This window comes from Macaca mulatta, chromosome 16 (genome assembly GCF_049350105.2).
Source record: "Macaca mulatta isolate MMU2019108-1 chromosome 16, T2T-MMU8v2.0, whole genome shotgun sequence".
Classification (NCBI taxonomy): domain Eukaryota; kingdom Metazoa; phylum Chordata; class Mammalia; order Primates; family Cercopithecidae; genus Macaca; species Macaca mulatta.
Window position 1 is genome coordinate 19,031,900 of NC_133421.1, and position 27,246 is coordinate 19,059,145.

At 51.5% G+C, this 27,246-nt stretch overlaps 2 protein-coding genes across 2 annotated transcripts; one reads left to right on the top strand and one right to left on the bottom strand.

The window, feature by feature from the left end:
• The first annotated feature begins 1,241 nt into the window (after window positions 1-1,241).
• Window positions 1,242-15,431, top strand: MED9 (mediator complex subunit 9). Its single transcript, NM_001260740.1, has 2 exons — window positions 1,242-1,497; window positions 14,573-15,431. The coding sequence occupies exons 1-2, from the start codon at window positions 1,274-1,276 to the stop codon at window positions 14,787-14,789; spliced, it is 441 nt and encodes a 146-aa protein (NP_001247669.1). The 5' UTR covers window positions 1,242-1,273; the 3' UTR covers window positions 14,790-15,431.
• A 2,339-nt stretch (window positions 15,432-17,770) lies between these two features.
• RASD1 (ras related dexamethasone induced 1) lies at window positions 17,771-19,689 on the bottom strand. Its single transcript, NM_001266563.1, is given in 2 exon segments — window positions 17,771-18,991; window positions 19,203-19,689. Coding segments are annotated over 2 exon segments (840 nt in total). The 5' UTR covers window positions 19,489-19,689; the 3' UTR covers window positions 17,771-18,437.
• Between the last annotated feature and the right edge of the window lie 7,557 nt (window positions 19,690-27,246).

A 27,246-nucleotide genomic window follows, 5' to 3' on the forward strand; every position in this document is an offset into this window, starting at 1 on the left:
AGCTAAGCTTAGGGTGGCTGTCCCCATTGCGCAGAAAATTGCTACTTAGCCCTCATAGCAAACTTGTTTTGAGAAGCATAACCATAAACCCATCTTTGGCCTACGATCCTAGGGAGTCCTCATGCCAACAAGACCTTTTGGGGTCAGCCACGAATGTGAAGTTAGAATGCAGTTTAGGCTCTGCCATGACTCTGAACTAAATATGATTTTAGGGGTGAGGAAACTGGGACCTAGGGGTTTGAGGAACTGGCCCGAAGGTATGGAGAGTACCTGACTTTGTCGTTCTTCCAGGATATGATATTTATTCCTGGCACGAATCCCCTCTACCTTGTATTGAAAGCAAGGACAGCCTCCCTGCAACCACACATTACACCTGGCCATCCAGCAGGTGCATACTAAAAGTGTGTTGAGTTGAATTATCAGACTCTCAGCAGCCATGCAGCACTGAAGGGACCGCAATCCCTTTGCCTCTGCGTCCTTAGGGCTAAGCAGGAGGTCTCGATGTCTCGCACTGTGGGCCGGGCCGGGTTTGGTGCCTCAGCCAGCAGGTAAGTGCTGTCTACGCCTCCTGCAGGTCCAGTGGTTCCTCTCCAGACTTGGGTGCACTGGGCCAGGCTGCGCCTTACTGACCTCAAGGCTTCCTGTGTTTGTGGCTTTGGGGCCCTCTTCATCGTGTGAATAGGAATAAGAAGATTGTTATTTCTGGCCAGGTGCGGTGGCTTGCGCCTGTAATCTCAGCACTTTGGGAGGCCGAGGAGGGCGGATCACCTGAGGTGGGGCGTTCGAAACCATCAACATGAAGAAACCCCGTCTCTACTAATAATACAAAATTAGCCGGGCGTGGTGGTGTATGCCTGTAATCCCAGCTACTTGGGAGGCTGAGGGAGGAGAATCATTTGAACCCGGGAGGCGGAGGTTGCTTTGAGCCGAGATCACGCCACTGCACTCCAGCCTGGGCAACAAGAGCGAAACTCCGTCTCAAAAAAAAAAATTGTTATTTCTGAAATAAATCCCCTATTTCTCACTATTTAATAATATTTAAATAATTTTGGGTCTTGACTCAACCCAAAACCAGGCACCCCAGACCCACCCACGGCCCGTCGCCTAGCAACAGTCTCCCCACCCCGCCTCCGCCCCGTTGCCAGCCGAGTGCCCAGTGCGCATGCTCAGAGCCTTCCTCCACACTGCGCCCCTGCAGGGCGCGCGGTGGTGACGTATAGAGTTCGCGACGCTGTCGGCGACCCGACCTCTGGGTTAACCTAACCCCGGAGCCATGGCCTCTGCTGGGGTGGCAGCCGGGCGACAGGCGGAGGATGCATTGCCGCCAACGTCCGACCAGCCGCTGCCTGACACCAAGCCGCTGCCGCCCCCTCAGCCGCCGCCTGTCCCTGCGCCTCAGCCGCAGCAGTCGCCGGCGCCACGGCCTCAGTCACCTGCCCGCGCGAGGGAGGAAGAGAACTACTCCTTTTTACCTTTGGTTCACAGCATCATCAAATGGTAAGAACCTAGGAGAGGACCAGGCCCCATACTCCCTCCAGCTTCTCGTCTCAGCCGTTTCAGAGCTTCAAGAGGCCTTGGCGCTCTAGGGCACGCCCCCGTTTCGCAGATGGGGAAACTCAGACCCAGAGCGGGAAGAGGCCTTTCCCAAGACCACAGAGACATTCCATGAGTTAAGCAAACGATTTGAGCCCCGAGAGGTGCGATATCCTTAAGAATGAAGCCAGCTTAGAGACTACATACAGACTCTTGTCCAGCGGCTCAAACGTGCATCCCATCGATCTTGAGCAAATTAAATCTCTTTAAGTCTCAGTTTTCTCACCTTTAATGTTAGTAATACTCACTTTAGTTCCTTATTTCAACAGACTCAACAGATAAGCATCATCTTCCCTGTGTGGGACACTGCCAAGTGCTATGGGATGGACACAGTAAAAGGGGCATAGAAGGAAAAAAAAAGACATGATTGGGAATAACCCATAATTCAAAAAGATTGAGAGGGGAGCGGTGGCGATGGGAAATATTAGACTAAGCAAAAACACAGAAGTTGCCTGAGATGATTAGACCCACCTGTACTGACTTTGTTCCAACAGTACCAAAGGAGATAATTGTCATCCTTTTGGCCAGCCTTTAGGGTAGCCTGAGTTTTCAAAGTGACTCTGTAAAGGAAAAACCAAAAACAAAAGCACGAAAGTCTTACTGATCCCAGTGTTTGCCTAAATTATTATTTTTTTTTTTGAGACAGGGTCTCGCTCTGTCACCCGGACTGGAGTACAGTGGCGTGATCTCGTCTCACTGCAGCCTCAACCTCCAGGCCTCAAGCCATCCTCCCACCTCAGCCTCCCAAGTAACCGGAACCACAGGCATGAGCCACAGCACCCAGCGAATTTTTGTACTTTTTGTAGAGATGGAATTTAGTCGTGTTGCCTAGGCTGTAAATTATTTTCATTATGTTACTTCACTCTATATCCACGTGATAGTAGGTGTAAACCCTTAGGCTTATAACTCTTATTCAGCCATTAAAGACCACAAAGTAAATTAAAAGAAAATTACGAATCCAGTAACATTCAGGTGAACATGAATGTGCTCTTCACTGTTTTACTGAAACGGAATTGTTACAACGTGAAGGTCTTGACCGTTAGTGGCCCACCCACTTTTGAGTTTAAGCAAACTAGATTCACTTGCTGTGGGATGACCTGATGCTCTTCTGCCACTTTTCAAATAACTACAAAGGCTTTGTTCTCACATTAGACCCTGGCTTCATTTGGCTTCACTTGGTGTTTACTGTTTATAAGGGCCGGGCGTGGTGTCTCATGCCTGTAATCCAAGCACTTTGGGAGGCCAAGGCAGGCGGATCACGAGGTCAGGAGTTTGAGACCAGCCTGGCCAACATGGTGAAACCCTGTCTCTTACTAAAAACAAAAATTAGCCAGGTGTGGTGGTGGGTGCCCGTAATCCCAGCTAATCGGGAGGCTGAGGCAGGAGAATCACTTGAACCTGGGAGGTGGAGGTTGTATTGAGCCGAGATCATGCCGTTGCACTCCAGCCTGGGCAACAAGAGCAAGACTCTGTCTCAAAAATAAATAAATAAATAAATAAATTTAAAAAAATGTTTCTGGGATAAGACAGCCTGTTCAGTTTTTGTGAGCCTGTGATAATGATCACAGACAGAAATACGTATGGAGCCCCTATAATCCCAGGGCAGTGCCGGATTATAAAGGGTTTAGTCAGATTAACCCCAGTTTACTGGTTTTAAGAAAAATGTGGAAAAAGGAAAACACAAAATGTACACATTCACAAAGACAGCTCTTGAACCCCCCAAGAGTATATTCTTGAGCCCTGGTAAAGCAGCTGGATTGGGCTGGCCTTAAAGATGTAGTAGTAAGTTATACTACAGAGAAGAGGCTTTGAAGTTAGACAGTCCTGAGTTCAAATCTGTATACTGACATTTTCATGCCTTCTAATATTGATATAAATGTCTAACCTTTCTAGGCCATAATCTTCTTATCTCTAATATGTCCATAGTGGACCTCAAAAGAGAGGTTTAGATTATGTAATAGCTCTATAATGTGCTGACTGGGTGACCTGGGCAAGTAGCTTAGCTTCTCTGAGCCTGTTTTTCTCTTATGAAATGGGAATGCTTATGTCATAGGATTGTTGGGAGATGTACTCAAGAGCGTACCTGTGAAACCTAGTGGGCTGATCACATGTGCTTGTCTCTGTTTCGTCTAAAGGGACACAGAAGGGACTTAAAAAAAAAATACATAAAACCTTCAGATGCAGTGGCTCATGCCTGTAATCCCAACACTTTAGGAGGCTGAGGTGAGCTGGTCGCTTGAGCCTGGGAGTTCAAGACCAGCCTGGGCAACATGGCAAAACCCCATCCCTACAAAAAATACAAAAAAAAAAAAATTAGCCAGGCGTGGTGTGTGCCTGCAGTCCTGGCTACTTGGAAGGCTGAAGTGGGAGGATCACTTGAACCCAGATCATGCCACTGTACTTTAGCAAGGGTGACAGAACGAGACCCTATCTCAAAAATAAAAAGCATAAAACCGAAAAGAATAGGACAGGAGATGATCGCTACAAAGTGAATGACCAGTGCTAATTCATCTACCAACTCCTAAGCAGCTGGCTTGTTAAACATGGCCTACCCCCAGATCTCAGGAACTCTAGTGCAAGGACCCCCTGGAAATAGGGGTGAAGGTGGGTCTAAGAACAGGATGATTACTTGAAGTCTGTTTAAGAAGCAGTCCTGTCCCACCTCCCAGCCCCTCCAAGCGGCCAGGTGACTACCCTTCTTCTAAATTGGTGGGTGGTTAAAAGGTTACTCTCCCAAGATTTATTCTTAGGAACAAATAAGCCAGAGAGTACCTGGACTGGGGGACAACAGGCACACTGCAGGGGTAGGTAGGGGGAATCATAACTGAAAAGAGGGATTAAGAGAAAGTTCGCAGTCTGAAGAGAGACCCCACTCGAGCCTTCCCCCACCTGGCTTCTAGATTGGCAGCCAAAGAGAGTGGAAGTGCCCTCTCTATCGTGTGTGACCAATTAAGAGAAAAGACATTGGAAAAAAAAAAAAAAAAGCCTAGTCAATTAATTCTGAGAAAATGAACAAGCATCACTCATTTGCAGAGCTTCCACTAAGCCTTTTAATGTTTTATTCTTAAACATATGAGTGGATGACCAAGGCCACTAAGCATAGGAAGAAACCCCCTGGTAAGAAAGACACGGGTCAGGTGCGGTGCCTCATGTCTGTCTGCAAGCCCAGCACTTGGGGACGCTGAGATGGGAGGATAGCTTGAACCCAGGGAGCTGAGGCTACAGTGAGCCATGATCACACTGCTACATTTCAGCCTGGGTGACATAGACTCTGTCTCAAAGAAGAAAGAAAGAGAGAAAGAGAGGAAAAAAGAGAAAGACAAGACAGAAGAGCAGAAAAAGCCACTTGGAGGGAACAATAGCTGCAAAGGAATGGAGTGGTTCTGCAGCTGTAAATATGAGAAGAGGCTAGGATCCAACCTGAAAACCTTCAGTATAGGCGTGTCTTTTGAGTTTATAGGCTAATGAGGGAGGAATAAGGGCAGAGGAGGAAGGGAGAGGAGACCACGTGAAGCCTGGGGGAGACAGAAGGCTTGGTGAGATTGATGCCAACATGAGTCTTCAATTAGGAAAGGGAGGCAGGAGGAAGGGTGGTATAGGAAAAACATGTAAGGACACGAAGCCAAGAAATAGCATCTACTCATGGGAGTCAGCTTCTAGCTTGGTGGTGCTGAGCATACATCCAAGGCAGGAAGAGGGGACTGGGGAGGAGGGAAGAGCCAGGAAACAGTGCAGGGGTCTTCTGAGGGATGGGGAGCTAGTGCAACTGTCAGGCTGGAAGCCAGTCAAGACACAGTCGTGGCGGGCGGAGATGAGGGCTAGGATCGTGTCCAGTCCACCCAGGTGGTGCTCTCTGGCCCTGGGTCCCTTCCTTTCCTATAACTTCCCCAGTGATCCTTTTGTTATTTTATTTTTTTTTTTTTTTGGAGACGGAGTCTCGCTCTGTCGCCCAGGCTGGAGTGCAGTGGCCGGATCTCAGCTCACTGCAAGCTCCGCCTCCCGGGTCTACGCCATTCTCCTGCCTCAGCCTCCCGAGTAGCTGGGACTACAGGCGCCCGCCACCTCGCCTGGCTAGTTTTTTTGTATTTTTTAGTAGAGACGGGGTTTCACTGTGTTAGCCAGGATGGTCTCGAACTCCTGACCTCGTGATCCGCCCGTCTCGGCCTCCCAAAGTGCTGGGATTACAGGCTTGAGCCACCGCGCCCGGCTCTTTTGTTATTTTTTTTACTTCTTGCACAGGGGATGAGTAAGGAGGTAAAACCTGAAGTAGTGAATTTAGCCTTTCTTGTTCTCATAAGTAATTCAGAATTTTTGAAAAATTATTTAATAAAAGTAACAACTGCAAGTTTAGAAGTACAGAGAAATGGAAAATGGAAAAAGGGTTCCTTCCCCCAAGTCCCCTCACCTGTAGTAACTGCTATTAATACTTTCCTAAGTTCCTTCTGGGAATTACATATGAATGGAATTTCAAACATGTATATGTACTTGACTTTTTTCACTGATTAGTCTATTTTGGCCACCTTTCCATACTGCACATAAAGATCTACCTCATTAAGGCAGCTGCAGAAAATTGCGCCTTGTGGATGCAACATGACTGATGTAACTGGTTTTCTGTTGATGGGCTTCTAGGTGGTTTTCTCATTCTTGCTATGACCAGCAGTGCTAGGGTTAGCATCTTTGTGTAGGAGTAAGTTATGATCGGACAAATCCCAGCAGTAGAATTGCTGGAGCACATTTTTTATTGTGATAGTTATGCTAAATTTAGAGCACTACATCTTTTTAGCTATTTTCCAAAATTCAGTCCTTGTAGACTAGACTGCTTCAGTTAACCTAAAATGGCCTATAAGTCTGCCACCCAGAAAGCATTAAACAAAAATTAAAGTTGTAGATGGATTCTGCAAGTACCCGTGGATATGAAATGGAAAGAGGGCCTCTCCCTTCACTCCTCCCAGCTCCCTTGCAAAGCTGCATAATATTCCACTTTCTGAATGTGCTGTCGTTTATGTAAACAGTTTCTTGCTCAAGGACACTGTCGTTTCTGCATTTTGCTTTTGGAATCAGCACTGCAGCAAGCATCTTTGCCCATGCTATCTTGGTGAACTCTTGGTAGTCTCTGTGGGGGTAAATTTCTAGCAATGGGATATGTGAATTTACCGTTTGGGTCACTGTGAGCAAATTCAGAAAGAATGCCCTGATCTATGCTTCCACCGACAGGGTTTGTGTCTTTCCCCATCACCTGCCATCACCATTAAACTTTTAACTTTGGCAGATCTCATAGGTCAGAAATGATATATTGATTTCTCATTATGTTAGGTAAAGCATCCCTTCATAGGCGATTTTATATGTCGCTTGTATTTTTCCCTATAAACTGCTCATTTCTCTGTCAGATTCTTTTATGTACAGAAAGGAAATAATGTCTGTTAAATGTACTGTAAATACTTCCCCCAGGGTTGTTGCTTTTATTTTTTTACTTTGTTCATAGTCATGGTTTTTGTATTTGTTTTTCATTCAGATGCATAGAATTTCTTGTAGTCAGATTTGTTAAGCCTTTCCCTTATGGCTTCTGAGTTTTGGTCCTACTTAGAAAGGCTTTCCCACTCTAAAATTATAGGTGTTGATCCCTTTTTTCTAGAACTTTCATGGTTCCATTTTTTACTTTTAATTCTTTGAGGCTCCTGGAATTTATTTTGGTGGGAAGAGTAAGGGGGCCCCAGTTAGCCACATCTTCCCACTGCTGTTTTTGAATATTTGTTATTTTCCCTGCTTGCCGTGCCACCTTTACCATGCACTGAATTCCCATATGTTTTCTGATCTACTTCTGGACATTCTCTCCTTCTCCAGCACCAAACTGTTTTAGTTCTTAAATCTTCATGGTACATTTAATTATCTTTTAAGGTTAATTTTCTGCCCTTCCTCTTTCTTGTCAGTATTTCCCTGGCCCTTCCTTTCCCGTGGAGTTTTCTAGCAGCCTGCCTAAGATCATGATGCTTTTGGTTACTTGAACATTTCGTCTTTAATCTGCTTCTTTACTTCCAAGCCTGTTGATACCACTCATTGGCCAGGTCGTTCAGCCTTGCTTTTGGATATTGTAATCAGTATTTAATTAGTATCTTTGCCTTTATGCTCATTTTATCCTGTGAATATTATTTGGTTAATTGTTCTCTGTTCTCCGTTCTTCCCAAATTGAACCCAAACTTAGCCCTTCACTCAGGGATCTCTGCAGACCATCTTCAGGTTGCCTGCCCGGATAACCCAACACAAGGCCCACAGAGGGTCCTCTTGCTGCAGGTGCTGTTGGGTGGGTGGAGTCCTCCAGGCTGGCAGACCCTCCAGCCCCTCCACTAGAAGTGCCCATGGAAATGCTGCACAGAGCCCTGTGAACCAGAGCCTCTCCTGTACCCCAGGGACCCGCCTGGTTCTGGGAGTGCTCTGGCTGGGACAGCCCTGCTTGGAGTTGGAACCCATAGCACTTTCATCTCTTCTAGTGTCTTTCCCGCAGTTGAATGAAAACTTAAACTACACATTTATGTTATTTTTAAAGAATGAGGAAAGGGAGGCCGGCCGTGGTGGCTCACTCCTGTAATCCCAGCACTTTGGGAGGCCGAGGCGGGTGGATCACGAGGTCAGGAGATCGAGACCATCCTGGCCAACATGGTGAAAGCCCGTCTCTACTAAAAATACAAAAATTAGCTGGGTGTGGTGGCGGGCGCCTGTAGTCCCAGCTACTAGGGAGGCTGAGGCAGGAGAATCGCTTGAACCCAGGAAGCGGAGATTGCAGTAAGCCATGATCGTACCATTGCACTCCAGCCTGGCGACAGAGCAAGACTCTGTCTCAAAAAAAAAAAAAAAGAATGAGGAAAGGGAAAAGAAATCACATTTTCTTGCCTATAAGAAATATTATAAATCCCAACTTTGAGACTTTCTTGATATATATGGATCCTACATTTTAAAAATATATCATAAAGGAGTAATGAAATGGGCTCTGTTAGATTGGGGAAAATTATTATTTTTTCCTTCAAACTTAATAAATCGAATCTGAGTTTGGAACGAAGTAGCCCAGCCTAGGCCTTCTGAATTACAGTTGTTGCTGCCTTGCATGATGGTTTTGGCTCCCTTTGTAAGAGTAATCTGTCGATGTGGGTACTTTAAAAACATTTTTTAAATTCAATTTTTTAAAATTCTTTACAAGGTCTGAGGCTGCTAGGTAGGTAGAGGGGAGCCGTCCTTGCCACCACAGACAGGGCTCCAGTGATGAGCACGCTGTCCCGGCGCCTCTAGCTTGGCCTGGCCGCTTCAGCAGGTCAGCAAGACCTCAGAGCCCCAGCCAGACCTCTTTCGTGGGAACAGGGTGTTATTGACTGTCTTCTGCCCACTCAAGTGTCTGTTTTAATCTGCCCGGCCTTCCATGCCAGCTGAGACCTGTTCCCGGGTTGTGTAGGAAGCAGCCCCCACTAAGTGCCCACACTGGCTTCCCAGGGATAGTCACGCAGTTACTGAAGGCCTCTGCCGTTCACTTTCTTCTCCCTCAGCCACACCCCAGGGAGCAGGATGAGCGGCCACAGATAGAGGGTGTTCATAGACTGCTTGGGCGAGGTGTTTCCAGTCTGCCTAAAAGCCTCTTCACTCCTCTGCCATGTCATTTCCATCCACTCAGTATGAATTATAACCAGAAAGTGGGCCCCACCAGAAGGCAAGCCCCACAAAGGCAGGCCTTTGCGAGTGAGCACTTCCTTAGTGGGCGTGAGAAATGCCAGGCAAGCATTTACATGGGTTCTGGGAAGAGTGGGAAGCTTTGCCTGGGAAGGCTGGAGGCGCTTGTGGTGGCACTGGGGGGCCTCCTTCACAGTTTGAATTTGCCTGAAAGGTGTTGTGTGTGGGTAGGAGGCCATCGTTTTTGAAATGGAGTCTCACTCTGTCGCCCAGGCTGGAGTGCAGTGGCATGTCGTGGCTCACTGCAACCTCTGGCTCCCAGGTTCACTGGAATCACTTGATTTTCGTGCCTCCGACTCCCAAGTAGCTGGGACTGCAGGCACACACCACCATGCCTTTGTAAAAAAAAATTGTATTTTTAGTAGAGACGGGGTTCCGTCTCTGTCTACAGGCACACGCTACCATGCCTTTGTAAACATACAAAAAAAATTTTTATTTGTATTTTTAGTAGAGATGGGGTTTCGCCATGTTGGCCAGGCTAGTCTCGAACTCCTGGTCTCAAGTGATCTACTCACTTAAGCCTCCCAAAGTGCTAGGATTACAGGCGTGAGCCACCACACCCGGCCGCCATCTGGGATTTTTAGGCAGCATAGTGACCTGCTCAGACTTGGATTTCTTTTTTTTTTTTTTTTTTTTTTTGAGACGGAGTCTTGCTCTGTCGCCCAGGCTGGAGTGCAGTGGCCAGATCTTGGCTCACTGCAAGTTCTGCCTCCTGGGTTTACACCATTCTCCTGCCTCAGCCTCCCAAGCAGCCGGGACTACAGGCGCCCGCCACCTCGCCCAGCTAGTTTTTTGTTTTTTTTTAGTAGAGACGGGGTTTCACCATGTTAGCCAGGATGGTCTTGTTCTCCTGACCTCGTGATCCGCCCGTCTCGGCCTCCCAAAGTGCTGGGATTATAGGCTTGAGCCACCGCGCCCGGCCTGACTTGGATTTCTAAAGGTGGGTGGGGCAGAAGTGGTTCAGAAGAGGAGAGGACCTGGATCCACAGGAAGGCAGTGGCAATGGAAGGTGGCTGGTCTAGAGGAGATGGAGCTGGCAGGCTGGAGGCTGGGAGAAGGGGGCACACAGGTGCAAGTCTGGGGGTCTGGGAGGCCAGGCTCCTAGCTCGGCCAGTAGAGTGTGTAGGTAGGACTGCGCCCTCCCCTCATCCCCTGCTGACAGCGAGTCTATGCTGGACATTTGCCGTCTCCCAGACTCCAGGCAGGAACGCCTTGGTAACTGTGGGGAAGAAACTGAAGTGCAGGAAGGAGGGCTGGCTGGGGAGTGCTCCCGGTGTCCAGGGCTCAGGAGTGGATGTACACGTTGTGGGCATTTTGTAGAGCAGTGATTTTTCATACTCCGTTTAGCAACAGAACTTTTTGTTGCTCTTTGCTAAAAAGAATATTTTTTACATGTAATGCTGTGAGCAGATGAAAGCAAGGGTATAAGTTCAAGGCCTTCCTCTTTGGAAGGCCTCATAGGTCTTGGCAGAACTGGAGCAGAGAAACACAGTTGATAGGTAAGTAGTAGACAGTATCATCCAGGGCGGGAGGGAGAAGTGCGCCCTCTGTGGCTACAGAGAATCTGCATCAGTACAGTTTTTTTTTTGGAGGACATTTTGGTAATGTCTGTCAAAAATTTAAATATATATAACCTTTGACCCAGAATCCCTACTTATAGGAAATGATCTTACCAAAATAGTTGCGCAAGTACATAAGGGTATAAGTACAAGATGTTCACTGTCATTCTAGTACATTACAAACAGTACAACCACCTGTGAATAGCCAGGGTGATTTAGCTGTCTGATTGTATACATGTTAGCGTGGAAGGACATCTGAGGTGCATTGTTAACTAGAAAAAGCAAGAATGAGAACCATGGATGGTCACATTTCTGTCAAATAAGAAAAGTTTGTGTGTTTTGTATGCTATTGTAGATTTCAAAGCCATTTGAAACAGTGGACACCACGTGTTAACAGAGGTTATCTCTGGAACAAGGGGTTAATGAGATTTCCCTTTTCTAAGCCTTGGGTGGCTGTCATTTTTGAATTTTTTCCCTCAAGTAACCTATTACTGTCATTTTTTAAAAAATGATCTTAGAAAAATGAAAGCCACAGGAGTTAGTACGGTGTGAGGAGAGCCTGTGGCCAGAGGAGTGGACTGGTAAGGGCTAGTCTGAGGGCAAGGCAGCTAGGACAGAGTGGAGCATGAGGCACAGTGCATGGAAGTTGTGAGGAAGAAGAAATGGGAAACGTGAGTCAGATGCCACCAAGAGGTCAAAAGAAATGACTGTCAGGTTTGGGAGGAAGTCCGTGTCCGTGGTTCTAACACGGTTATTGGCCAGTTTGCATCTGTACTAAAGCATCCATACTAAAAAGAAGAACAACAAAGAAAATCCGGGCATGATTCTCAGACACACCCACCTAAACCCTAGGATGTTGCCCGTGAGTCTGGTGACACAGATACAACTGTCTGTTATCCGTGGGAAGGATGCTCAGAGGATCACCCCTAGCGGTAGTATTTTTGTCTACTCTTTTAAAAAACCGTAGTAGGGGGCGGGCGCATTGGCTCACACCTGTAATCCCAGCACTGTGGGAGGTCGAGGTGGGTGGATCACCTGAGGTCGGGAATTCGAGACCAGCCTGACCAACATGGAGAAACCCCGTCTCTACTAAAAATACAAAATTAGTGGGGTGTGGTGGTGCATACCTGTAGTCCCAGCTACTCAGGAGGCCGAGGCAGGAGAATCGCTTGAACCCAGGAGGCGGAGGTTGCAGTGAGCCAAGATCGCACCATTGCACTCCAGCCTGGGCAACAAGAGTGAAACTCTGTCTCAAAAAAAGAAGAAACCACAGTAGGTGGGACCAAAGTGCTCTGACCTTGCCTTGTTTGTACGATGTTCATCCTCCTTGACCTACTGGCTTTTTTCATTCCTTCTATAGTTGGTCGATGACTATCCTTGAACACAAAGGCAGGCCCACTTAGAGCTTTCTGCTTTTATTCACTCAGTATTTGGGCCTGTCCCTTTTCTTTTGGCTTGAATATTTCACAGTCATCCTGGCTTAGCAGGTGCCCACTTCTGAATAGCGTGTTTTATTCATGCCAGGAGTTCTGTGCTATTTCCCTCCACCAACTAGGGCAGTTGGGCTTGCAGAGGTGCCCCCCTGTGGGCTGCACGGCCCCTTTTGGCTCAGCTGCGCTCCAGGTGGCTTGTTTTACAGCTCCTTTTTTATTGTCTGAAGACTGTCTCCTTTCCTGAAAGTTCACCAAAGAACAGGCAACCCTTGCGATTTGGGGGTTTTCAGAGATGAGCATCTTGAATGTGACCCACTTTCAACTTTCAGAACTAAATTTTCTTCTGGGTCAGGTTATGTTTGCTTCAAGAATGGAATTACCTGTCATCCACATTTCTATTTTAAGTACTTTTTTGTTTGTTTTACCATGTTGTTTCAGACTCATGTGATGTGAGTCGGTTTTTTAAAAAACTATATTTTAATTTTAAAACTTCCTTGGGACTTAAATTCGTAACAGTATGTTAACACGCATGCCATCCAAGTAGAAGGATTTCAGAAGTCCAGATGGTTTCTGTCCACGTTTGTGGATCAGAGCTGAGACTTCAAAGAATTAAAATAAAAGAAGTTCCCTATTTGCTTCCTTCCAAAGGGTTTTTAGTTCTCATGAATACCAGTTCATCCTCTCTAGAATCTGAGATAAGGTATACTGTTAATGGTGTCTCTCAGTTGAGGGCATCAAATGACAAGAGATGTTTGGCTGGCCTCTCATTTCCTGGAAGAAGTGATTGATTCTCCGTACCCTCCCTCTGAGTTTAGAGCTGTTGGTAAATACTGAGCTGGCCATGGTGGCCATCTGATTTGCAAGGTGTGAGATGTAACTGATGGATCGCCAGGAAAGATGGATATTTTGCCTGCGTAAGCAGAGAAATGATGAATAGTAAACATGAATTAGCACCATCTGGGTTGAAATTTCCCGCTACAGATGAACATTTATTTAAAAAATTAATGATCATTGACAGTTTTTCCCTCTTATGCCTCAATGGCTTACTTTCAGAACAGCTTACTGAATTGCCTTTTAGTTTTGCTCTCAACCACTTGTTTTCAAAAGCTCATCCACTTACTAACTTTTAAAAAATGTATAGGAAGTTGGGTGCGGTGGCTCATGCCTATAATCCCAACACTTTGGGAGGCCAAGGCAGGTGGATCACCTGAGGTCAGGAGTTCGAGACCAGCCTGGCCAACATGGTGAAACCCCGTCTCTACTAAAAATACAAAAATTAGCGGGGCGTGTTGGCACGTGCCTGTAATCCCAGCTACTCAGGAAGCTGAGGCAGGAGAATTGCTTGATCCGGGACCCGGGAGGTGGAGGTTGCAGTGAGCCGAGATCGCGCCACTGCCCTCCAGTCTGGGCAACAGAGTGAGACTCTGTCTCAAAAAACAAACAAACAAACAAATGTATAAGAGCAACTGCCAGGCTGTTTTTTTTATCTTAAGGGAGATTGTTCTTGCCTCGTTTTTCATTGAGTAGGACCTCTGTGCAGCTAATAGCTGTGAGATAGAACGAACGGTCTGCCTTGAAAGTGAACTTGAATCAAAGGCAGGGAGTGTCCATCACCATGGCAGAAGAGAGCCTGTGTCTGCTGAGACATTTAAATCAGTTCCATTTTAACTAATTTAAAATTTATGAACAGCTCTGTGGAAATTAGTCTTTATGTTAAGAGGTTCAAGCCAGCATCAAAACCTCAGCTAAAATTAGCTCTTGCTAGCTGGTGAAGCCTCCTGATTGGCCTAGAAATGGCTCCAATTAGACAAAATGTCATATTTTAGCAAGTTTTGTTTGGCATTTGTCACCTGATATTGGTATTGGTTTGTTAATTGAACCAACATGTTCATGAGCTTATTTGCCAAGCATTCATTCTTTCCACAGACATTTCTTGAGTGCCTGCAGTGTGCCACACACTGGGCCGAGGGTAGGGAGACACCTGTGACCAGACAGACATGGTCCTTGACCTCACAGAGTGACAGTTGACTTGACAGAAGATCAAGAGTGTCTGTGTGTGATCTGCAAGTGTTCTAGGCCTGGGAGCTCTTTGCTGGCTGCCTAAAAGAGAACCCGTCCCTTCCTCTGGGGGTGGACAGCCTAGTCAGAGGCTAGACACATAAAATGAAGTGTTCTAAAAGCTATCGCAGGAATGACAGCGAGCTCTGGGGGGTGCAGGATGGGAAAGCCAAGACATGTATCAAGCTGCGAATGCTAACAGCTGTTCTTCCCCCACAGCATGGACAAGGACAGCCCGGAGGTCCACCAGGACCTGAACGCCCTCAAAACCAAGTTCCAGGAGATGCGCAAGCTCATCAGCACCATGCCCGGCATCCACCTGAGCCCTGAGCAGCAGCAGCAGCAGCTGCAGAGCCTCCGGGAGCAAGTCAGGACCAAGAACGAGCTTCTGCAAAAGTACAAGAGCCTCTGCATGTTCGAAATCCCCAAGGAGTAGAGTGAGGCCGACTTCCTGAGAAACGGGGGGAAGCCAATGGCCTGTCTCCCCACTACCATCCCCAAAGTCTCCTTGGGGCGTGGTTCCTGTGGACCCCAGCTCAGAACCTCAAGGTGCAGGGGCGGGGCTCCTGTGCTGCTGCATGTGCGTCGCCTGTGCGGGAGCCAGCACCGAGCTTGGCTGCGCTGGGTTTCTTCGTGTAGATCCATATGTCTAGATGCATAATAACTGGAGTGCCTGCTGGTGGAAGTCAGAATGCTCCTGGAGGCAGCGGAGGGGGTGGAGGGCTCTCCCCTGCCGCTGGGGAGGGGGCCATCTGCTGCGCCGGGCTCCACTGACAGATCTGAAGAGCACAGTAGGAAGGGAGGCAGTTCCTCTTTGCTTCCTTCCCTCCCTCTCCTCCCACCCCCATAGGATCAGTGTGTACCAGGTACACATTGTTCCCGTTAAAGCAGCTTCTTGAAACATTTGCATAGAATTCACTGGATGAATTAAGCCTGCGCTCATATGGCGTAGAACTGTGAGATAATGTTTTGAAAGGCCAGAGGGTGGCCTTTTTCCCAAACAGTTTGGTTCCTTTTATGTTTGAGCCAGTGAATGGAACTATAGCTGTGGGGGTGTCAGCCCAGAGCCCTGCCAGGCAGCCCCTTGCTCCAGGTTCCCTGCCTCCTCCAGGTTCCCTGCCTCCTCCAGGTTCCCTGCCTCCTAGGCTCTCCTCGCGGTCACCTCTTGCTCCCTTCCTCGCTCATCACCCTCAGTCAGTGCCCAAGAGTGGACAAAACGCTTCAGATGTGCTTCCCCAGGGTTGACAAGGGGCCATCCTTTCCACACAGGCTCGAAGAGGTCTTCAGGCGAACAGACCTTCCCCCTTCTGGCATTTCAGATTCCCATTGCTCTGGTTAAAAGATCTTTTCCTTCTGGCCTTTGCACTTGTGGCAGCAACATGTACTACACTGCAGAGGGGTTCACTATGCACCTTGTGTTCAGAGAGCGGCAACCCTGGGGGCCAGTTCAGGTGGTCCCTGACCATGAGCTAGGTCTGAAAGTTACACAGCCAAGTTTGAGTTCTTAAAAGTTTGTGAACAGCCCTCATTTCCCCAGCTTCCCTGATTTCTTCCAGATGGGACGTTTTGTTTGTGTGCTCTCCCTTGCCTGTCAGACTGAGGTAAGAGCAGTTCTCTCCCTTTCCTCTCGAGGAGGAGGTGTGAAGTCCTGGAGTATTGTTTGGGTCTAGGAATGGGCACATAACCTGTGCTGACCAGTTTAGGGGCTTAACAGATGCCCGCCAACTGACCTCGTTGGCAGGAGGATTGGGTGGAGATGTTTTTAGCAGAGCTTCCATTAGTGTAGACCTGTAGCCACGTGTCAGAAGGTGGGTGGCATATTGGGGACCTGGGGCTGTGTGAAGGAGGAGATCAGATTTCAGTGGCTTTGGGCAGAAAAGCAGGCTCTGGATTTAAGCGAGTGGTCACCTGTGAGACCAGTTCTACCTTGGGACTGTTATTTAACTGAATCAGTTATTTCCTTGAAATTTCACAGTAGTGGGTGGGCCAGTTTTAAGGCTCTGACAGATACCATGAAACATGAAGCACGTGGAAAATACAAGACCCCCAGGGTCTTTCTGAGTGCAAGGCTGAAATGGACAAGGGCTCCTCGTAGGGGCGGAGGGAGCCGGAGCCTGCCTTGTGTTCCTTTTTTGACTTGTAACATTTTTCAAATGCATAATTAAAAGGACTTACGCTCTGCTGTCTCAGGACATCATGCTTTTTGGACTGAGAAATTCATAGTGGGATGGCTCTCAGGGAGTTGAGAGAAAAATGTTTCTGTCTGTTCAGACACAGAACCACACCTCTGCTTATCACCTCCCTCCGCCCCAGGACACACACCTGCTGAACCAGTGTGGAACAGGAACTCCTCTCCTGGCTGGCCTCAAGGGCAGTTTGCCTGGCGTGTCATCCCTGCCAGTGCCTGTCACGGGCCCCTGGGCCATCCGTGGTTGCCTTTTTTTTTTTTTTTTCTCCGGTGGGGCGTGGCGGGGTGGGGGGTGCCTTTTTGTGACTGGAGGAGGAGCCACCCTCACTGGAGCAGGGTTGAAATCCTTCTCAGACGATTTTGAGTGTCTCTCACAGGGCTGAGCACCCTCTCAAAGCCACCAATTATTTGGATTACTGGGTGGCCAGCATTTGTGCTAAGTACTTTTCAAACATCGCACTTAATCCCCATAGCGAGCCCATGCCAGGGGTGTTCGCTCTTCCTGGGGTGAAGAATTTGAGGCTTGGCAGGTGTCGCCCACCACAGGTTTACAGTACTAGTGGCAAAGAGAGTGGTGCTCCAGGGTGCCTTAGCCATGAGAGGGAGACAGCAAGGCTGAGCGGGGCATGGGGCTCCACACCTGGCCATGAGCACTGCCTGGAGCTAGCGGGGAGCGGAGGCCAAGGAGTTCCCTGTCTCCAGACAGGGTGGCACCCTGGAGTGAGGGGGTGGGGGTGGGCACCAGGATGGGCCTGCTTCCAGATGGGTCTCAGGCTCTTTCCCCAGGGCCTGAGTGATGCCTCCAACAGTCTGAAAGTTTGCCTGGGCCCACACTGAGTCTGGTGACAAAATGGCTAGGCACAGTTCCAGTGGTGTTTACGCTGAAGAATTCAAAACATTCTTTCAGAAAATGAGGCCTTTTGTCATCGAACCCAAAGAAAATTAAGCGGATGGATGGCTAGAAAGAGTTCATCTCCAGGGGGAACCCTGAAATCCTTTATATTCCTCCTGGTTTTCTAGGGAACCATCCCCTGCATAGATGCCCCAGGCATCGGGGGCTTTTCTGGCAGCCCAAGCTGCTTTCAGAAGGCCAGGGTTATTTTCCAGTTCTGGGGAAGTTCTAGTTCCACCTAAGTCAGAGCCCAGCCCCTTCCTTCTCCGCACCCTTCCCCACTCCAGCCATCTCTAAAAGCAAAGAAAAACCGGTTTTCCATTTTAAATTATTTTATTGTATATTTAAAAAACAACAGCAATAACTTTAAAGACCTCACACACACACAGTATAAACACCTGGGTAAGGTTTTGTTCGTGTCCTTGTTGACACCGGAACTACCGTTAAAGTGCAAGTTTTGTTTTGTGTTCCTTTGTGCAGTGTCACTCACATGTAAACGGGTCACTTGGCTATGATTTGACCCACGCCCCCCTTAGTTTCGGGAGGGCAGAGGCTCTGCCGGCTGTCACAGCAACCCGGATTCACAGACAAGATAATGCCCCTGGGTCCTGACCCGCAAGCGGGCAGGACGGTTTCTTGAAGCCTAACAGAGGCTGGATAACTTCACATCCCCCCCACCCTGCGCTCACTCTTAGGTCTTTGAGAAGACAAATCCACCCTCAGCTGGGCCCTCGCCCCCCAAGTTGTGGGGGTGGCTGGCGCCAATGGGGGAACGGGGGTGGGGGAATAGTCCTAGTCTTGGCCAGTTCTCTTTCCTTCCGGAGCAGATGACCGTCCCTTCTCGATTCAGTGGCGCCTCCCCAGTGCTGGGGGCGAATCGCGGGGAGGGGAGACGCCAGTCCGCGCGCTCGCGGCCCGGGGCGCACGGGGCGTGCCGGGCCGTTGGATTTGACTTTCAAACAAAAAGGTCCTCCTTAGGTTGTGTCGCTGGCGCGGCGGGGCTCCTAGCTGATGACGCAGCGCTCCTTGTCCTTGGCCTGGCTGCCGGCGCTGGCCTTCTCGCGGATGTACATGAGGTCGCTGTGTACGCTGGGCCGGCGCGCGAAGGGTGCCACGATGCCGAAGGCGTCGCCCGGGTCGCCGCCGCCGCTGCCGGCCCGCAGCAGCTTCTTGTTCCGTAGCGCCTTCTTGTGCAGCACGTCGCAGTACTGCACCGAGACCTTGCGGTGCAGGTCCGGGCTCATCTCGCTCGGCAGCTTGGCCATGGCGAAGAGCGCGCGGAACATCTGGTCCAGGCTGCTGTTCTTCTTGGCCGAGATCTCGAAGTAGGCGCAGCGCTGGGGGTCGTCGCCCACCAGCTGCTCGATCTCGCGCTGGTCCACCTCGCGGTAGAAGTCCCGGTCACCCTTGTTGCCGCAGATGACCAGGGGCACGTCCACGTTCTCCTTAGTTTTGTTCTTGAGGCAAGACTTGGTGTCGAGGATCTGCTGCCTGAGCCGCTGCACCTCCTCAAAGGAGTCGCGGTTGTCCAGGCTGAACACCAGGATGAAAACGTCTCCTAGAGGGGGCGCAGAGGGCAGAAAAGGAGAAGGTGAGGGTGGCCGCCCAGGGGACAAGTCGGGCTGACTTTGAGGCTGCGCGGGGCGCGCTAGCCTCTCTAAGCGCGAAGCGCACTACTTGGCGCGCGGCAGCGGGACCGGCGCTCACGGGGTGCCCTGGCCGAGGGTTGCCCGCCCTTCCCTCTCGTGCCTGCCCGGCCCCCGGCTCACCTGTGAGGATGGAGAGGCGCCGCATGGCGGGGAACGGGTGGTTGCCGGATGTGTCGAGGATGTCGAGCTGGTACACCTCACCGCGGATGGAGTAGAACTTGCGGTGGAAGTCCTCGATAGTTGGTGTGTAGGCGTCCTCGAAGCGGCCGGTGAGGAAGCGCGACACGATGGCCGTCTTGCCCACCTTGGACGAGCCGAGGATGACCATGCGATAGCAGTTCTTGGCGGGGATACTCAGCTCCGAGTCGCTCGGGCACATCTTCTTGATCATCGCGGCCAGTTTCATTGGGCAGAGGGGCCGCGAGGGCAGGCACGGGGCAGAGAGGACTGAGAGCCGCCGGGGGTCGCTGGGGTGGAGCGTGGGTGAGCGGCCGGAGGGCTCTGCTCGGGCTGGGCGCGGCTCGGGCTTGGGGCTCCGCTTCCACTTGGGCTGGGCTTAGGCTAAGCTGAGCTCGGCTCGGCTCGGGCTCTCCCAAGCTCTGGGCAAAGGCAGCTTGCTCTGGCTTTGGCGCCCGCCCGCCGCCCTTATACGCAGCCTGCGTCGCCGCCCCGCCCCGGCCCTCCCAGCTCGGTGCGTCACGTCCCGCGGGGCCCGCCTCCCCCGCACCCGCTCCCAGCCCCGGCGACCTCGTCGCCCGCTGCCCGGCTCCTGCCCTCTGGGGGCGGAGACTTGGGGGAAACAGTCCAGGGTCGGGCTGAGGCTGGAGGCACTCGGACTCCTCCACTGCCGCTTGCTTGGCGGCCGCAGGGCGTCGGGGTTCTGGTCCCGGCGGTGCCCCTGTCCCTCTGCGACTTCGGGCAAGGACCCCCCCTTCCTGCATCTCCCGCGCGCGTACACTTACTTTCTTTGGTTCTGTTTCCCCAGAGAATAGTCATCTAGTAAGTAACCCAGTAAGCGCAGCAGCGTTTGCTGGGTGCTTGCACGGACTGTATATTGCAGTCCTCAGAGCACAGCCCCAGCCCCAGCCCCCTCCCGCTGCGGTCCCCAGCCTGGCTTTTGTTCCCGTGAGGTGACCGCCGGGCGGACGCGGGGTTTCGGGGCCTCAGGCGCGGAGCTCGGCACCGTGCGCTCGGGCCGCTAGAGGGCAGCAGAGAGCCCGGCCGACGGCTGGGGAGGCTGCGGGCGCGGCGCGCAGAGCTGGAACAGAGGCTAGGGGCAGGCAGGTGGCGAGCGGCAGGAATGGTGCAGGGGCCTCAGGTAGCCAGGCTGGGGCCCAGCAGAAGCGGTCCCCAACCCCGCGCTCTGCTGCAGGCCTCAGCCTGCTCCTTTCTCCCAGCCGGACATGCTCTGTGGCATGGAGGGCTCTGCAGCCGGTGGCCCACACCCTCCATCATAGCATTTTGGGCCTTTACTGTGCGGCCCGTTCTCATTGTCTAGCTGAGAGAGCTGGAGCTCAAAGCCGCAGCGAGCCCAGGAAGGCCCTGGGAGCACAGCATAACCTCTTGCCTTCTCCTGGGCCTCAGTTTTCTCTTCTGGAAGATAGTGATTCTGGTTCTATGATTAAGGATGAAAACATGCAAATGCTTTAGGAGGGCGGGGCCTGGCAATAACAATAGCAACAATAACAGTAGTATTGACCCAGAGGCCTGGTGGGAGTACTCTCAAGAGCACACCGGGTTGATCAGTAACCAGGAGTGGGGTCATGTTGTTGAACACTGGCAACAAGCTGTCTGGAGCCAGCTCCTCAGCCCTGAGCTCTTGAGGAAGTCACTGCTCCAAGCCATGACAGGCAAGCTCTGTGCTCAGTGTTTTGCTTTGGCCATGTCTGATTTAGGAGAAACCTAGGGAGCCATTAGCTGGCACCACCGGCCCAGCTGTCAGGTGGGTGGGGGTTGCATGGGGGCACTCAGTCAAGGTACGGACTTGAACCACCTTCAGACTGAGCACCGCCTTCCTGTGCCTCCACAGTGGCACTGCATGGGCAGCCAGGCTCTAACTTGGGATGACTGATGGCCAGGGCTATAGTGAAGGTGGACCCCACACAGCCATTGCCTTCTGGGGCTCTAGTCCCAAGAGGGTCCATTTGATATGAGTGGAGGGCCTGAGGGTCAAGGATCACAGCCCAGTTCTCCCCTGGTCAGTGTCCAGGCTGGCCCCTTAAATCAGGAACATGACACTGGCAGGCACTGACCCAGCCTGGGTCCTCAGAAATAGTGACTCCTGGTACCATCTGCGCATGGCTGTCTGCCCTACGGATGCTGAGTTGTGAAGACCCAGGCCCACCTGCCATTCGCATTCTGAATGCCCCAGCGCGCCTACACCTCCTGTCGAGGAGGTGGCCTCTAGGACTTTACTCTCTCAAGCAGCAAGCCGACTTCCTTGTTTCTACCCTCCTCTTTTCTTTTAAAAGGGCATCTCTTTCTTTTTATTGCAAAAGTAATAAATGCTCATGGTTTTTTAAAAATCCAAACCATTTCAGAAAGGACCAGAATGAAAGGAGCGCTGGGACCAGGGCCTCTCTCGGCCACACCCAGGACAGCCTAGCCACCAATTCTGTGGGATGGCATCTCCTGATGTCCCCACATGGCCAGACTCCCAACTGCATGAAGGAAGCCTTAGCCTGGCACAGCCTCTGCCACCCAGCTCCTTGTACACGCAGGTGCCCTTTTTCCTTCTGGGGTTTGCCTGTGTGACTTTATACAAGGCCCTGCCCGAGCTGGCTAATCAGAGTGACTGGGGAGGGCCGGGGGATGGAAGACAAGCAGGAACAACTCACAACTCACAGAACCATCCGCCCCTTGGATCCCGGAGCCCCATATAGAGGGAACATGTGTACTGGGCTTCCCAGCACTCTGGCCACCAGGCCCTGCCAGCCCTCACAGCATTTGATGTCCAGGCCCATCACAGCCCTATGCTGTAGGCAATACATGATTCTGATTTCTGCGTGTTTGGAGAATGAGACAACAAACGGCGTGTGTGAGGCTATGAGCCTGTCTGTAAATAGTATTTACCTGCAGAGCAGCGAGTTTCCTGCTCAGAGGGGAGGGGAACTGTTTAAAAGATTTGACTAAATGTCAGGGCTGGTCTGGGGGTGGGCAGCTGTACCCCCCCCCCCAGCACCGGCCCCAGGCAGGAAATGCCAGCCACACAGCCTGGTCTGAGGGCAAAGAGCAATTAGAAGGTTCTTGAGAGCTGGGCCGGAGGAGAATGCTGGGCACCCCATCAGAGCTTTGCCTGTGGTGGTGTCCTGAGACAGAGTACACACGGAGGCCAGAAGTGGGCACTTCAGGTGTCAGGAACCCAGAGCACCCTCGGGCCCGGGCACTGCTGTGCTGGCCTGTGCGGCCACAGCCCATCTCTACCAGCGCCTTGCAGAGGAGGCTCTGAGGCGTGCTTCTCTCCTGTGTGACCCTGGTGCACGCCACCCCCTGAAGAGGAGAAAGAGGCAAACAGAGCTGGCTTTGCCTTCCCTCTGACAGGCTCCCCTCATCAAGCTGAGATCATAACCTTGGTAGATTCTTCATCAGTGATGAGCTCTGTTCCCGGTAGAGCAGACCCTTCCAGCAGAAGCCAGCTCAGCCCAAGGCTCCCGGCTCTGCCCCAGGAACCAAGGATCAGGATGCACGGAGCTTTGCTGCCTGGCTCGGGCCATCCATCAGCCTCAAAGGCTGTGTGTGCAGAGGTGTTGGCGGAGGGAGTGAGCACCTGTGCAAGCAGCAGCAGGACCGAAGCACTGGATATGGTCAGACCGGATGCTCTCATGCCCCTCAAGCCCTGAGACGGATTCTGGATTCTAGAAAACAAAGAGAAAACCTTGAGGAGCTCCACGGGCGACAAGGGAAGGAGGCACTGCCTCAGTACCTGCTTTATACACAAGGCAGGCATGACTATCATGGCCATTTTACACATAAAGGGCTGCAGGGTCAGTGTGTGCAGCGTCCCCAGGCCGTGCCTTTCCCCCCCCGCTGTGGGCTCAAGTATTGCGAGTGGAATTTGAAGAAGTGAACCCCTCTCTCTGCCCCTCAACCCCAGCACAGCATGTTCCCACAGCCTGGCCCTTGCCAGCCTACAGGAGCCCCTCAGAGGCCGAAAGAAGGTGAAACGTCAGGCTGGGCATGGTGGCTCATGCCTGTAATCCCAGCACATTGGGAGGACAAGGTGGGCAGATCACATGAGGTCAGGAGTTCGAGACCAGCCTAACCAACCTGGTGAAACCCTGTCTCTCTTAAAAATACAAAAATTAGCCAGGCGTGGTGGCGTGCACCAGCACTCTTGGCTACTCTGGAGGCTGAGGCAGGAGAATCACTTGAACCCACGAGACGGAGGTTGCAGTGAGCCAAGATCGCACCACTGCACCCCAGCCTGGGTGACACAGCGGACTCCGTCTCAAAAAATAAATTTAAAAACATTTTTTAAAATAAGGCAGAATGTCAGGCGTGTGGCCAGGTGGCAGAGAGGCATGCCCACACTTTCTGACAACCCTTGGATCACCCCACAAGAGTGACTCTGCCTCCAGGAGTGGCTGACCCTGCTGGCCCTGGTGACCTGGGGTTCAGAACAACATGATAGTCCAGGCCCAGCTTCCTGCGAACACACGGGTGCCCAGAGGCTCAACCCGTTGGCCTGACCCTCGAGGGACCAGGTGCCCAGGGTTGGCACCCTCGGTAGCTCAGTCCTTCAGAGCTGCTGCTTTGGGGGCACTGGGACCTTGTTTTTACTTTGCATTGCCACTCCCGATGCCTGGAGGCTCTTCCTCCCTCCTGCTTCCTCTTGCAGTTGGGTCTTGGCTCAAATGCCACCTCCTTAGCGAGGCCCAGTTGACCACCATGGTGAACACAGGTCACACTGCCTGTGTCCCTTTCAAAATTTCCCATGTGATGATTGTCACTGATCATTTTCTGGTTCATACTATTCACAGTGCTCCATTTTCTCTTAAGTTTTTAGGATACTAGTCTGAATCATAGAATAATATTCCTTTTTTTTTTCTTTTTTCTTTTTCTTTTTTTTTGAGATGGAATCTCACTCTGTCACCAGGCTGGAGTGCAGTAGCGTGACCTCGGCTCACTGCAACCTCCGCCTCCCGGGTTCAAGTGATTCTCCTTCCTCAGCCTCCCGAGTAGCTGGGACTACAGGCACCCACCACCACGCCCAGCTAGTTTTTTGTATTTTCAGTAGAGATGGGGTTTCCCCATGCTGACCAGGATGGTCTCCATCTCTTGACCTCGTGATCTGCCTGCCTCGGTCTCCCAAAGTGCCAGGATTACATGCGTGAGCCCCCGCGCCCGGTCGAATAATACTGCTTTTCTAAGTTAGAAATGGTCACATGCAGTATTGGCAACTTTATATGGTCCAACTTGATATGACTTGGCTATAGTAGCGTGTGCAGATGGAAAGGTTACAGCTTGAAGGTTCCCCTATGTGCACACCTGTGACAGCACCGCATCCAAGCACAGGGCACCTCCAGTTCTGAAAGGCTCCCTCGTGCCCCCACCTCGCTAAGCCCCTGCCTGGCTGAGCCCCTGCGGTGGCTCACGCCTGTAATCCCATCACTTTGGGAGGCCGAGGCGGTCAGATCACCTGAGGTCAGGAGTTCGAGAGCTGTTCCTGACCAGCATGGTGAAATCCCATCTCTACCAAAAATACAAAAAATTAGCCGGGCGTGGTGGCATACACCCGTTAATCCCAGCTACTCAAGAGCCTGAGGCAAGAGAGTCGCTTGAACCTGGGAGGTGGAGGTTGCAGTGAGCTGAGATTACGCCCCTGCACTCCAGCCTGGGCAACAAGAGCGAAATGCCATCTCAAATATAAATAAATAAAAAAAATAAAAAGTTATCAAGGTGGGCATGTAAGAAGATACAGGTGCTGTGAAAAACAGGGTAGAAGTTCCTCAATGTGTCCAACATGCGAGTTACCATGTGACCTAACAATTCCACACCGAGGAATTTGCCCAGAGCAATGAAATTTGGGCAAATTTCATTTGCCCAAAAGCAATGAAAGCGTGTCTACACAAAAACTGTCCACAAGTGTTTACAGCCACATTCTTCACAACAGCCCGAAGGTGGGGGCAACCCAAGTGTCCGTTGCCTGATAGATAAACACAGTGTGTCCATCCACACAGTGGAACGTTGTTCAGCCGTTAAAATGAACAGTGCTGAGACATGGCACTACGCAGCTGAACCTCAAAAACACAGTGCCAAGTGAGAGAAGCCGCACACCAATGGACGAATACCGTGATTCCTTCATAGGAAGTGTCCGGGAGAGGCAAATCCATAGGGACAGAGAGCGACTTGGTGGTGATTAGTGCTGGAGAGGAGTTGGGGGTGACAGCTCAGGGGTACTGGGGTCTCTCTGGGGAGTGACAAAAATGTTTTAATGATTGTGGTGATGCCTGCACAAGTCTGTGGATAAACAAAAACTCAGACTTGTATGTATGGCTTGTGAATTATATCTCAGTAAAGATGTTAAAATTATAATAGAAATGAAACCATGAAGCTGGCCAGGTGGCAGAACTGTGCACGCCGGGTTGAGAATTGTGGATCTCGCCCCCTGATGAACAGGTACTGGTTCCAGCCCAACCCTCTCCGGGCACCCGGCAGCCACCTGCCTGTTGCAGAGGGACTCAGGATCTCTCCCAGCTCGCCTGGACCCGCCCACCATGGGGGCTACACCCCTTTGTTCCCTCATTCATCCCCAAATCCTGGACATTCTCCCCCTTACACATCTCTCACGTCCCCTCTTCCCACCTCACACCTCTGTCCAGGGCCCAGCACCATCACCACTGCCCAGAACAAGTGTACGCGCCTCCCACCCTGGGGGCCTCCTCACAGTAGCAGACCCTGTTTCCACCCTGCAGCCAGGGGGAACCTGTCACTTTTCTGCAATACTCCGTTTGTTCCTTGGAAACTGAGCCCCTCACCAGGCCTGCCTGTTGCAAGGGAGACTTGGGGGCCCTGGACCCTCTCCTGGGTCGGCCCACCGCAGCCGCGGCATATGCTGTTCCCTCGGGTGGGAAGGCTCCTCGCCCACCCCGCTGCCTCACCTCCTGACACCTGCCCATGCCCAGATCTGACTTCAAAACTCACCTCACCAGCGAGAATGATTCCGCGGAACCTGAGGACGCAGATTGATTACGGCAGCGATGAGATGAAAACATCCCGCCCTGTCCCCATCCTGCAGTGGCTTGTCCCAAGGCGTGGCGTGCCCCTGAGGGCAGGGCATGAAAACCATGCTCATAGCCGAGTGAGTCCTCTGCCCGCGTCATAGAAGGACTAACTCAATATTGTTGGATGGACGGACGGACGGACGGACGGACGGATGGATGAGTGTAAGGGGAGGGGTGTCCAGGTGGAGGGAATGGCGAGGGTAGACACAGGGATAAGCGGAGGTGATCTGAGACCTGAAGTCATCGCAGGAGCCCAGACGGAGGGAAGGAGGCCATGGTGGGACAGGCCCGGTGGGACAGGGAGAGAATAAGTCCTGGGCCCCAGGGGTAATGGGCCAAGACTTACTTCCGAGGGCAACGGGGGTTGAGGGGGTGTCCTGACCACATTTACATTTGGCAGGGGGGTGGTGGTGTGAGGGTGAAGCTCAGGGGTGAGTGGGGAGTGGGCAGGAGGTGGGATCCCTGAGGGGAGGGGCCCACCGGGCTGAGCCAGGCCGGTTGCCAGGGAACCAGGCTTCCTCCGGCTGCACACACAGCTGGGTGCTGAGTAAGTGGTACCTAAAAATAAAGCCCCCAGCGGGGGCTGGGACTGACGGGGAGTGGAGGTGGGGAGCAGGGAACTGCCCAGGAACATGAACAATGCTCAGCAGAGCCTTTCTGACACCTCCCGTCGGTGGCCCGGATCCCAGGCTGAGCATCCTGGCTGGGGAGACAGGGAAGGAGGCCCAGAGAGAGAAGGAACCGGCACAGTTGAGGGATGGAGGGGCTCTGTGGCCCAGACCCTGAGGGCCGCCTGCCTGGGCTGCGGGGCCTGGTCAACTGGACACCTGGGATTGTGAAGACACAGGTGAGGGTCAGCCTTGCCCAGCAGCCCTGGCACCATCATCCTCTGTACCTCCATATGCAGAGTGGGAAGTTGGGGAATCTGCCTAGGGCCAGGG

Coding starts and splice junctions, on each gene's coding strand:
- MED9 (NM_001260740.1), top strand. CDS start 1,274: ATGGCCTCTGCTGGGGTGGCAGCCGGGCGACAGGCGGAGGATGCATTG. Junction 1,498..14,572: donor GTTCACAGCATCATCAAATG/GTAAGAACCTAG, acceptor CTTCCCCCACAG/CATGGACAAGGACAGCCCGG.